Here is a 13,350-nt window from a genome sequence, read left to right as displayed (position 1 = left end):
ACTTGATAGCAGGTCCCTTGGAGAAGAGCTCTGAAGCCAGAGCTCTTCAGAGGTGTTGGTAACACCTCCTGGCAAAGAAAGCTCCCAGCACAGTGCTGGCTCCTCGAGTGAATGGGATCTTTTAAGAGTTGCAGGAGTTGGTTGATGCTGGTTTGCTCAGTGAAACTTTCCAATTGCTCCAAGTGAACAACTTCCAATGATATTAATAACTATAATAAAAGGGAAGGAGGAGAGAAGATGTCAGGGAAGGAGGGACAAAATGTGTCCTAGGTGACTCAAGGGAAGTGAGGAAGAAATGTAGACCAGCCACAGCCTGTATATATTTACCTCTTGGTTGTGACAATTTTTGTAGGGCATTAGAAGAGCCTACTCCAAAACCACTGCTTTGTTATCAGACACAGAGCTGGGTGTCACTGGCTCTTTCGCCCAAGGCTTTCCCGAGTTCCATTATTCAAAGTTTATCTAAAATAATTACTGTAATCATCCGTACATTGTCACAGTGTAAGGAACCAGAAAATTGCGTTGCATAATTCCCTTGCAGTTGTCTGAGAAATCCCTGTCTGCGTTCCCAGCACAGCGCAGAGATTTGATGTGAAATCCCTCTTTTTCCTGCAAAGGGGCTTTCAAGTTTCCGAGGCGCGGGCGCTTCCTAGATTTGTATTTTTTTATCTGCCGCGCTTAACAATCGAATGAGGGAGAAGTGTTAGCAGAGGTCAAGCATTGTTTGAACGTGTTGCAAGTGGTTTCCCAGGGAAACAGCAAATCAGTACTCATAGGCTCCTGCAGCATCTCCGGAACAACATCCAGCCACCAGCCCTCGCCCCGTGTTTGCCGTAGTACTCGGGACCAGAGGCGATGCTGAACAAAACCGGAGCGTGAGTGGGAGAGCAGTTCCAAAGGATGAAGAAACACTCGGCAAGAGTGGCACCATTACCCTCTTTCAATGTTTCCGAATTAAATTCGCCTGTGCCAGACGGTAAATGCTCTTTTTTCCCCCCCTCTCTCCCCATACATCTAATCCTGGGCTGGAATTCGCTCCCGCATGCTCCTCCTGCTCCGTGCAGAGTAACGGGAATGTGTGTGTATGTCCATGTCTGTGTCTGTGTGTATTTTTAAAGTAATTCTCAGACAGCTTTTTGAGCACTTTAATACCATCTGGGATAAGGGCAGTTAAATTTCTGTTGCTTGCGTTCAACTCCTGTGTGAGTGGTTTCTGGTGAAGGAACTGATGTTGAAACGTGAGCTACTGATAAAGTTGTTGTACTTCAATTCTGTTTTTTTAAAAATTATGTGAAATTAGGTCCATGTAATGTCATTGACTTTTCTGGTGTATTTTAGCAGTGTGCTGTAGATTTATTGCTTTTGCTGTAAAGACAGAGGCAGCAACTTTTTTGTGCTTGCTGTCTCTCAGCTCAAGATAGCAGTTGTCCCCTTAAACTGCTTTTCCCCCCCTTATTTTCAGAAGTGTCAGCTCTGAGGCAATTCCTTAATACAAAAGCTACAAGAGAGAAGTTGGGAATTCCTTTGTATAGTGTTGATCAGACACAACAACCTCATTCCTTTAAGAGAGCCCACCAACTTCACATCACACTTCAGAGTCACTGGAAATGTGGGGACGTTGTTCAGTATGAGATTCGACTGCACTGATGGTGAAACAGAAATAAAACTGAAAACTTACAAAGGGTATATGTGCCATATAAATCAAGGATTCATAGGAAAGCTTTCCTAAAAATATTCCTAATGTTCAGGTTCAAGTTTCTGTTTTAAAATGCCTGTAGAAATCTCAAGCTTTAACTGCACCGTTCAAGTTTATGTTCTTCACTGTCAGATGTATTAAAGAGCTGTGTGGTACTTTCTGAAGTTGCTTGCTGTTCCAGAAATGACCTGTTTTCTCGCCAGGTACGTTGGTAAGAACTCTGGAGCCGTAAAATGGCAAGGTGTGCGCTGCCTCTGGTCTGAGCCAGACTAGCAATGGAAATGTGATTCCTTTTTGTGAGTTAAACTCAGTGCTTCATCCAAGAGCAAAACAAAAGCAAGAGCCACGGTCCAGCGCTTGTCAGCAGAGCGTGACTTCCAGTTCTTCAATCTACCTGGCTCAGGCTGGCTTAAATTACCAACAGGGCTGGGTTCTGATGGAGCAGGCAACAGTTTGTGTCATTTTTCTTGTCATTGTATGTGTGATATGAAGAATTCTGCGGGCTTGGTAGTTACCCGGTGCTTCTCTCTTGAAGGAAAAAATGCCTTAAGGAAAACTGCAGGAGCTGACTGCTTATTGCTGGCACACCAGGTTTTAGGGTGTGTGGTGATGTAGTTCATACGCTCACCTGCTTTTTTAGGAGCAGTGTTATGGGCAGGTGAGCTGGCTCTGCTGGTAAAATGGGGTGATTTGCTACTCTTCATTTTCTCAGAGTTCAGACTGGGCTCGTGTCATGCCACTTGGTGGATGCAGAGGATTAAAGATTGTCCCTGCCCCACACATCTCAGAAGCTGTGGTTGCCTTCAGCTTAACCAGTCCAGCTGCTGTCAGGTGCCTCTCTTAGACCAGTCTTAACCCTTCTCTCCATGCAGGGCTGCAGCAGCAGCGTCAAAACCTGCACTGCCTGGTTCCTCGGGGTGGGGAATCCAGCTGTCATAGGAAAAAGGAGCAGTAGACTGGAAGTGACTACATGACAGCGCTTGTCACATCCAGCAGGCTGAAAATGGAGAGGTTCTTGCTAGGGATGGAGCTGGCCAAGCTGAATTAATACTGGACCCATACATTAAATGTGTGTGCAGCCAGGTTTTGTTTTGTTTGTTTGTTTTTTTTTTAGCAGGTATTCCCAGAGAATCCCAATGGGATAGGGCAGCCAGCTTCCCAAGAGCACTGCATCTGTCTTCCCTTTCCTTAGCAGGCATGAGGAGGGCACATGGAAGAGATTTCAGAGCAGCATGGGGCTCTGGAGCGGTGTGCTGGGAGGAGGAGCAGGGGAGCAGCGAGCTCTGCGTTGGCAGCTCTCACACAGCTGAGCTTTGTGGCTTCCTGGATAACTTCTGGTAGAGCCACAGCAACTGCTGACTCCTGGATAGCAGAGTGAAATCCAGGGAAGGAGGCGACCTCAGGAACGAAGAGACACCCAGATGCTCACAGATGAGTGGTCAGAAAGTGCTGCTCACGTGGAAAGAAATGGAGCAGAGACAGCTGCTGAGAAGGGTCAGTGTGTGGGTGAGTGGCTCTGGAGGATGTGAGGTGTGTGCCAAGCTGACACCACAAGCCACCAAATACTTTTGAGGGCGCGTCTCCACCTCAGCCTGGCCATCCCCCACTCCCCAGCAGCAGCGACAGCAAGGGGACTGTGTGTACCCAGGTGGGTGGTATGGAAAACTATCTCAAATATGCCATCATGGAAAGGCAGGGATCAGACCTGTGAGAGCCATTTCCTCAAGGGCAGCAGAGAAGACAGATGGAAGTACCTCCTGGGGTTGGAAAATGCAGCAATACAGTGATAAATACTTACTTTTGCCCCAGCTGCTTGCTTGGAAAATGTTTCTTTAACCCACCTTTCCTCAAGTGTGTTTAATTGGGCTCTAAGTCAGGCAAGGAAGCTGAAGCACGTGCTCAGTGTCTGAGACAGTCAGGTTTGGACTCATCCAGGTGCATATAAATGTAAGCCTTTTGATAAGTACTGAGAAAGTTGCTGGAGCTTCCAGGAGTCAGCAGGAGAGCTGGACACCTCTGAGGGGTGATTCACCTCCCACGATTGGTATGTGAGGGAGCAGGAATGAATCACTCCCTGGAGGCACCTCTCAGCCAGGAGAGGCAATAGTTTGTGTAGGAAATGAATACAAGCAGAGTGTTGCTGAGCTGTCTGTCAGAGTGTGCTGACTGCTTTTACTCGTGGATCTGAGGAGAACCGTGAACCAGCCTGGATTTACCGCAGTGTTTCTTGAAAGTAGAAGCTATGTCGTGGTTATTTATTAATGAGATGCACACGAGTGATTTCTGGACTGTCCTGGGTCTAAACCCCTTTCACAACAACTTCATGTCAAAGCAGCCTCGTGGCTTTCGTTGAAGCTGCTCTTGACTTACAGTGGTAAAAGTAAAAGTGAGAGTTTAATTCAGAATGTCTGTTTCTTTTTGGAAATGTCACTGCATTCTAGCAGTGACAGGATTCATTTTCAAAGGATTTTTTATATAGACTGATAAGTTTTTGTTTTGGAGTAAAGTGTATAAATTGTGAAATGGTTGGAGTCACATCTGATACAATTTATTACAGAGTTTGTAAGAGAGGTTTTCTTTGATGGGATGGTGTGGAGCTTCGAATCAAATGATTCGTGCTTTATCATGCTCAGTCAGCGCTGAAGTGGTGGGAAAGTGGTCTGATCCCAGGCCAGTGAATCCTTCACTTGGCTTGAGTTGGTGCCAGGTCAAGTATATCTGGAGAAAATAAAGTCCATTAGGTCCATTGCAGCAAAGAATATCCCTTAAAATGTGTGTCCAAGGGACTCACTGAGAAGCTTTTTCTGGGGTGGTCTCAGAGGGACTGTTTAAGTAAGGAAAACCTTAAAATAAAGTCCTGGCTCTGGAGCTGCAGTAAGGGGGAAAAAGAGAGTCATAAGTCCTGGGGGTCGTTCCCTCAGACATGGATGTGTTGGCTTCACTTGAACAAAAACATCTGTCAGTCCAGCTCCCTCCTCCTCAACAGCAGTCTGGTGTGGATGTACCCCCATCATCCTCCCCAGAGGCTGAGCCAAAGCTCATGAAAATCAGTCGCTCTTCCCAGGAACTGGGGATTGGATCCGTTGGGCACTGGATCCATCTCCAAGATGTGGATTTGTTTGTTGGCACGGGCTTTGCTTGGCAGCTTGGCCTGGCTTCCCCCAGCAGCCCTTAGCCAGAAATTTGCTCTCAGGGGTCTTACAGCCTTTCCTGTGACTCTGTGAGTTGCAGAGAGTGTTTGTGGGCCTGGTCCTGCCCTTCCCAGGCTTCATTCCGGACACAGTGTCCGGGTGGGTAAGGAGGAATCAGCAATAATCACAGGTTCTTGCTTGGGAGGAGTTCAGTGCTGAAGGAGGAGGTGTCCATGGCCTCACTGGAGGCCACTGTGTTCTGACTCTGGAGTTATGAGACATCATCGACACAGAATTTGTTTTTCGTAGATGCGAACGGAGATGCCAGCAACGTTTTCAGTACAAAACATTCCACTCCAAATGGATGTTCTAGGTCTATTTTTGTAGGTCGGTGTAGATAATTTTGCGTAGGAGTTGTAGAGGTTTGGATTTCAACATGTGAAAATCGTTCTTCATTTGCAGCACTTCCTTCTACATTCCTTCAAACTCTGAGTATGTTGTCGTGGCCAGTAACTTTAAAATACGTGTAGCCACTGTGCTTCAAAATGCATACTCCAGCTGCCAGTTCCACCCCAGATGTTCTCAAATAAGCTTCTTTCCCAGGATCTGTTCTGACACACCCACACTGGTGCTGGTGTGTTATTTTTGGTGTCAGATCAATGGAATTCTTTGTCAATGCTTAAACACAAGCAGTGACACACTTGTCTGAGTTATGCTGAAATGGGAAAAAAGTATTTCCAGTGGTTTTTATCTGTGCTTGCTGGAATAGAGATTTAAATGGGGATTTGGGTTTTTCTAATAGTTGGTTTTATATGTTTTGAGGGACAGTCTTGATCCTGAGCAATACAAAGAGGAGCCATTTGCTTCAGGAAGACAGAATTTGGGAGGTCCTCCAGAGTGGCCATTACACTCATGTATCAGGGCCCCTGAAAAGGTGATCTGCAGGTTGCTTGCAGCCAGTAGAGCCTTCATATACTTCTTGCAGAGGTTTTTTTTGTTGTTATTGTTGTTTTCCAACAGTTGCAGCTGTAGAACATAGGGGATGGTTGCATCCTGGATTCATTTTTGTGCTGCTGGCCCCAGTCAGGGGCTTTAGGACACAGCACCGGATTCAGATCATAGTCCCTGGTTGGCACAAAAGCATCCATCTCAGTGCAGGTTCTTCAGCAGAAGGACATGTAGCTGATGTGCAGAAAGATGCATTTATAGGCTTGTATTTATCAGGTTTGCATCAAAATTGACAGCATCAAACTTACAGCATGGAACAGCATCGAAGCTGTGGGGATCTGGGGAGAGGAGAATCAGTCATTGCATGAATAGGAGCCTTCGTGCAACTTATTTAGCAGTTGTTTCCCACTTTCCTTATCTGCAAAAGGGGAATAATCATATAAATCTATACACCCCTATGACCTGGCTGTATGGAACATAAATAGAAGCTCCTCGACTCCTCAACTTACGTGTGTCAAATCTCAGTATTATGTCATTAAGTCACAGTATATTGACAGGCTGGGAGAGCTGGGGCTGTTCAGCCTGGAGAAGGCTCAAGGGAGATCTTAGAGAACCTTCCAGTACTTAGAGGGGCTAATAAAAAAGAGAAAAAGCAACTTTTTACATGGGCAGACAATGATAGGATAAGGGGGAATGGTTTAAAGCTGAACGAGTTTTCAATTAGATGTCAGGAAGAAATTTTTGGCCGTGAGGGTGGTGAGGCCCTGGCACAGGTTGCCCAGAGCAGCTGTGGCTGCCCCATCCCTGGGAGTGTTCCAGGCCAGATTGGATGGGGCTTGGAGCAACCTGGGATAGTGGAAGGTGTCCCTGCCCATCATATCTCACAGGGTGAGATGCAGATGCACTCAGCTCCTTCTTATTAGTTCTTTGTATTTCTTTTGCTCGGAGCTGACTTACGGTTTTGCAGTTGGCAGAGTTGAGCACATCTTTTTGATTTAATGGCTCATCCTCGGTCTATCCAGTTATTGCCTGGTTTTCTCGCTGTTTAGATATTGATTTAGATTGTTGTGCTCCTTTTCCAGGTAGTAGTTATCAGGGAAATCAAGGTTTTTTCATCAGTCTGGACCTTAAATCACAAGTTCCACCTTGGCATTTGGCCCTAACGCTGTTACCATCACAAAGCCGAGGAGATGCAGGGATGGAAGGTGACTTCAGGACATTGTCTGTGTCATCCCTCCTCTAAGGCAGAGTCAGACACACTCTGGCCATCCCCCATAGGTATCTCTGTCATTTGTCTCTGCTGTGACACCATTTTTCAGGCATTTAGTGGCCACTATGGACAGAGCTTTCCTTCTCCCCATGTGAGAGGTGGGATGTGAGGGTGGTCTCTCCCCATGTGTTGGATGGTGTAACAGGGAGGTGTCTCTTCCATTCAGGAGCACAGTGGACCACAGGATGTGGTCAGAGGAGTGGGAGGCACAAAACTTCACGGGTGAGATTTGGTATCAAAGCGTAAGACTTCACTGGTGCCTTTTTTGCTGGCACTGGGGATGTTTTTTTTTTGCCTGTCTAATTTGTATTCCCTCCCCTGACAATTAGGCTGGAACTGCTCCTCTGGAAGGGTGATTAGACACATCCCTTGGTCTGGCACTAAGTGAGTTACAGGATGTGAAATTTAATTATTAACTTTGCTCCTCTCTGTTCACTTTACTGCAAGGATGGGAGGGCACGTGGAAGTTGCTGAGATTACTAATTGTAAGCAAAGTTGCTGTCTGCTGATCTTAAGTGAGGGCTGTGTACAGACATTGAGGGGATAATTGGCAGAAATAGCTGATGGATGTCACCAGTAAACTACAACAAAAATACCTGCATTTCGCTTTCTGCTCTTGACAATAGTTAATCACAGCACAAGAGAAATGCTGTGAGCCATCACTGAGTCATTTGTTTTTCATTATAATCTGAAAATCTTTTTTCCCCTAGGACAAAAAAAAAAAAAAATTATTGTAACCTTCTCATCCACTTCAAACGTAAAAACTTCCAGACCAAGCAAATCATAAATGAACAAGGCAGCGCTCTGAATGGACATATGTGCATTACTGAGACACACAGAGCATTTAAATGGAGAACGTCATCTCCAAAGGTCTGAGACGTGGTGAAATGATTTTTCTTCACTGAACAAGAGATGCTCATTCCTCACACCTGTGTAACACACTGCCTGCAAAGCCTGTTTGCTTGTTTTCCCGACTTTGCTTGGGTTTAGTAAATGCGATTACGACTTCATGTCCTTGGTCAAACCGATGGTTCCGAACCCTTTGAAAGCTGAGGAGAGTTTGTCCTTCAGTTTTAACTTCCCAGGTCAGCTGTTATCCTCAGCAATGGCGGTGTGTGCCCAGGCAGCTGGGCTGGTTGTACTGAGTTGCTGTGGGTTTACACTAGTGCAGTGAAGGGCAGGATTTGATTTTACAGGCAGGAGCTGAAATGAAATAAGCCATGGACCTAACTCGCCGTTGGATGGATGGTGTTGGATAGCCCTGCTCCCAGCTGTGTGCTAACAGTAGCAGACAATCCAATTAAAGCCATGGCTAATCCAGCCTAATGAGGTTTTATTGTTGTAAAATGGACAGGAGCAGCTCTCTTCACCTCTGCCAACAGCAGTGCCGCTCAGCCCCCTTTCCTGTAGGGCCACGTGCGTCCGATATTTCCCCGGCTGCAAAATCCACACCGTCCTCTCCTTGCTGCGTGCCATGAAGACCAGAACTTAACTTCACTGCAGAAGCCTGCAGCCCTCACGGTGGTGAGCTGCCTGCTCAACGTGAGCAGGCTGTACAGGCTGCTGGACACAATGGGCCGGCGATGTGTGAGCGGGTCCGTCATCGCCACCCCAGCAGGTAACGCTGGGAGCGCCGTCAGTTCTTCCACCGGGGCCCGATTTAGCAGGAACACTCAACTGACGTACTTTCCACACAGCACCAGACTGGCTCCTACCTCCCTCCATCTGTCAGAGCCCAGCGATTGTTTCCCTGGCAGTGGTAGGCAGGCATCGTTTTGTCGGTGCGGGAACAATGACATCTTAGGAGCCGGGGTTTTGGGGGCACGGCAAAATGAGCCTGTCTTAATGCTAAGGGGGTGTTGGTGCCTTGACTGGCCTCTTGGAAAAGGTGGTCCCTCTCCTGACCACAGGTGACCACTGCTGTGCAAGGCTTTGGGAATATAATACGAAGAAACTGTCCAGCTTGCTTATGACACCTACATAACCATCATTTTAGTCGTGTAATCAAATAAATGCTATGTATTTTGGCACACAGCATCAAGGCAGATGTTGCTGTCTCTAAATAAGCCAATACTTCATGTCAGTAATCCAGTGTCGTGAATGCACAGATGGCTCTCAGAAGGGAATTCGGTTACCTGTTTGAGAGGGTTTAAATTTCCATCAGGGCAGGTGGATAAAAGGGAAAAGAAAATGAAACACTCAGTTCTGTGATGATCTGGCCATAAAATGTCTGTCCAGGACTGCATTTTTGTGTTGCACTGATTATTTAACTGGCAATCCATTCGGTCTAGAACCAGAGGGAATGGCAGGAAGCTGTGTCAGGAGAGGTTTAGGTTGGATATTAGGAAAACGTTCTTCACCCAGAGGCTGGTTAGGAACTTGGGGTAGGACCAAGGCTGCCAGAGCTCAAGGAGTATTTGGACAATGTTCTCAGGCACATGGTGGGATTCTTGGGGTTGTCCTGTGCAAGGTCAGGAGTTGGACTCAGTGTTCATTGTGGGTCCCTTCCAACTGAGGATATTCTATGATTCCATGACCCATTTTTAGTAGCAGAATCATTGTCCCAGCAAAATGGTGTGGGTTGTTTTTTTTTTTTTTATTCCAAGCACTGCTGTCACATGCTAAAGTTGTCATACACATGAAGATGATTTGAAGAGAATTGGTTTTGAACCTCAAAGCATAATCCTTCTCTCCAAGCCCCCCCCCCCCCGAAAACAACAAATGGATTTTCCTAGTCAAGGTGGGTGAGGATGCATTTTCTGACTGAAAACCTGTGTATGAACCAAGAAGCCAGAAGTCATGTACCACATCTTTTAAGAGGGGTAAGGGGCTACTTATGGATGGTGAAAGGGTTGTCAGGACCAGCATGTGCTGCTGGTTCCTGGCTTGAGTGGGCACGATGGCAGCAGCACATGGTGGTGACCTCCTCCCACAGCTGGGTCTGAGGATGGTGTTAAAGAACATTGAAAGGCTGGACTTCAGTGATATGAATCATGTGGTTTAGGCTACTCACAAGCATTATTACCTTGCTAAATCAAAGTACACTGGGGTATGTATATAATAATTAATGCAAGACAGGACAGACTTCGTTAGAAGCAAAAGGAAAGCCATGGGTTCCCCTTGCTGGTTTCCCTCTGGTCTCCATGTGCAGAAAATGGACTTGCTTCTCATGTTAAAAAGCATCCACATTTGCAGGGCAAGGAATAAGATTTGCTGAAACAGATTAATAAGACAGAAGTAATCATTAAAAAAAAATGGGAAAGAGCAGGGATTTGTTGTTATCTAATAATAAAAAGTAATCCAGGTGGATTTGATTCATTAGGATGTGCTTGATACAATCAGATGTGGTACTTCCCAGTTCTCCCTTTTGTCAATCCCATTGGCACAGTGTTGCTTTGACACTCAGTTATAACCCCCAAGCAATACCTCCAGCATCAAGTCCTGACAGTCTGGCAAGGCTTTTCCTATTTGTTTTTTCCTAATCTCTTCCAGGGGTGTTCTCTTAAAATATCAAACAATGCCCAAAATTAGTAGATTCACTCTCAGCCTGTGATTCATCTCTGCCACAAGTTGGGTAAAAAGTCCCAACCAGCGATAACATCTCTGTTCAGGATTGTTGTTCAAGGCCAGGCTGGACAGGGCTTGGAGCCACCTGGTGTAGTGGAAGGTGTCCCTGCACATGGCAAGGGGGCTGGAACAAGCTGGGTTTTAAAGGTCCCTTCCAGCCCAAACCATGCCATGATTCTGTTATTCCCTGTATATTCACAGGGAGACGCAGGTAGCCCCAGGGCACTGCTTTTCTCATCCTAAGGTTAACATCTGAAAGAAGTAAAATGAATCCAACCCCATTTGCTGTGGAGGAGGTCTATTATGGTGCCATTTTAGGACACAGTTGCTTCTCCATTGGCTTGTGGCAAGCCATGGCAGCATCCTGCTGTTGCCCTCTCTGGGGAAGACATGGTCTGACTGCCTAAAACCACGAGGTCTCCACATGTGTGTGGGATTTATGGGGTTATATGGAACTTCAGTGGAAACTGCTGCTCTTGATCCCTCTGAATTTGGAGGGTCTTAGGAGATCTCTCCTTGATAGCTCGTAGTTCTGCGTGGGACAGAGAAACTGGAGTTACCTGAGTTCTGCCTTTCCCTTCCTCTAGTGAAGTTTGCCCACCTGGGAGGTTTCATTGCTCAAATGTGCAGCTGGTGATCTGTTTTCCTTGCTGCTGATTCCAGGTTTGGATAAGCCAGCCCAGCATGCACCTCTCCACCTCCCCTGTCAAAGGATATCCTTAAAATACGTTCAGATTCAGCAGCATTACATGTCCCAGGCTTTGTAGCTGTAACAATGACACACTGATAAATGGCTCTGCTGTCTGATTGCTTCAAGTATGAGGGAAGAAGATTTCAGTGTGTCAGGCAGTGACTTTCCATTGAGTGCAGTGTCTTGAATTACAGTTTTGGTCCCAACTGCTGAGTGTCTCAGTGCACAGGGGAAGATCCAGGCTGCTCTGCTGTTCCAGAGGCAGATAGATCAGAGCTCTTTCAGAATGTGAGGAAGAATAGGTTTCCTTCAGATTTTGGTTGCAGATCACCTGCTAGACTTCTGCTGAGTGCAGTGTGAATCTTGATCTTGTTCTAAACTGAACCTGAATTGAGACACAGCATGTGTCTTTCAACATTATGCAGTCTCTTTAAATGATGAATGTCAAAGTGAGGGGTGACTTGGGTCCAGCCACCTCAGTGGTTCCTTCTCTGAGGACAGGCAGTCAGCAAACACTTCCTGAAAATAAAATTTCTTTTGATGGGGGCCCTGAAAAGTCCAAAGTGCCTATTTGAATATTTAGCCCCCAAAGCACTGATTGGCTTAACCTCGTGGAACTGACTCTCAGCTGCCAAATGAAGGTGTTCTGGTGGGGTGAATGGCCAAGGGCTGCCATTTCTAACACACTGTTCAACCTCAGAGTAACTCACAAGATGTTTACTAAGTCCTAAGAAGTAGATAATGTTATCCTAGTTTGACTAGTGGGGGAAGTAACACTTGGAGTTTTGAAACGAGTGGAACAAAGTCATGGGAGGAGTTGTGTGGCTGTTAAAACATTATTTTCTCCATTAAAATGTAAATATGTGAAGGTGAAGGGCTTTTTAAAGGTCTGGAAACATCCATCAGGCTCTAAAATGCTCTGTAGAAAGTTATGCTCACCAAAAAAAGAGAAGGGGCAACACAGTGCTTAAACACCATATAGGTCTTAATTTTTGAAGGTCGACTTGTGGTTCTGCTGTCACAGAGGGTGGCTTGTTTACTCTTTTGATTGGATTTGCAGGAATTCCTGGCAAGGTGTGACTACTTGGCAAGGTGGAAAGGGACCTAAACATGGGTGTTCATCTTGTGTCAGGGGTATCTCACATTATACAGAAGAGAAAGGGAAGAGCATTTTGAGAAAGATCATCTGGAGGGGGTTAGCTGCTGGTTCAGTCGCTTGTCTACTTGGTGGGTAAGAATTAACCTTGGAGGCTCTTAATAGGCTGAGAGAGGGATTTTTCTGTATAATTCTGTATTTTGTACATCTCTTCCTGCTAAAAGATGTATAAATCTTAAATCTTCCTTTGAAATCTTTGTAGTTAGACCTGGCAAATCCAATACAGCTTCAAGTCCATCAAGGGTTATATGAACTCTATCTTCTTCTGGCAAGGATCCTGCAGTTTCTTGAATCCTGAATACAGTCCTTGCTTTGGAAAATACTTCTGTGTTGTTGGGCATGGCATTCTTTGCAGGAATTGTGCTGGAATGACTCGTGTTGCAACAGAAGAAATTCCCCCTCTGAGGTTTCTGCTGTATTTGTTGCATGTGTGGCACCTTACACATGGAGTTTGTGTCTGGTTTTGTATTCTTTTCAATGTGAAATAGTTGGGATTATCATATTAAATCCTTCCAAGTCGTGGCAAGGTCAGTGGCTGCCCTGGGTATGTGTATATTCCAAAAGTTTAGGTAAGATGGTCACCAGTTGAAGTAGCAGCTGCAAAACCAGCGGTGGATGATCTCACCTGGCCACGAACACACATTTACGCTTAGCAAAATGGCTTGTAATCTTGATTTTCTGCTGGAGAAGAAGACTCTCTTGTGCCACTCGTGTGTTGACCTCTTACAGAGACACCTTCAGTAAACTTGGGAGTACATCCAAGACATATCCAGCCACAGTGCTGCATTCCAGCACTGCACTCCTTGCTGTTGTTTGCTGATTCTCAGTCCAGCCCTTCAAGTTCTTACTCTTCAAAGGTTCTGTCCCACTCACTGGAAAATTTTCCATCTG

At 45.9% G+C, this 13,350-nt stretch overlaps 1 protein-coding gene across 4 annotated transcripts in view; it reads left to right on the top strand.

The window, feature by feature from the left end:
• SLC35F4 (solute carrier family 35 member F4) overlaps nucleotides 1–13,350 on the top strand; it is a 115,846-nt gene that overhangs the window by 79,610 nt on the left and 22,886 nt on the right. Inside the window, exon 1 of one of the 4 annotated variants that reach the window (XM_027901887.1) lies at nucleotides 896–976. The exons of 2 other annotated variants lie outside the window; for them this stretch is intronic. In XM_027901887.1, coding sequence (XP_027757688.1) covers nucleotides 901–976 — 76 coding nt within the window. In that variant the 5' untranslated portion in view covers nucleotides 896–900. Of the gene's footprint in view, nucleotides 1–895; nucleotides 977–13,350 lie in introns of those variants that run through there. One more of the 4 variants, XM_027901885.1, reaches the window with a different exon arrangement.

This window comes from Empidonax traillii, unplaced genomic scaffold (genome assembly GCF_003031625.1).
Source record: "Empidonax traillii isolate 1590-97213 ecotype Southwest subspecies unplaced genomic scaffold, ASM303162v1 scaffold818:size281096, whole genome shotgun sequence".
Taxonomy (NCBI): domain Eukaryota; kingdom Metazoa; phylum Chordata; class Aves; order Passeriformes; family Tyrannidae; genus Empidonax; species Empidonax traillii.
Note: the sequence above shows the minus strand (reverse complement) of the source record. Positions and strands in the feature narration are given on the sequence as shown.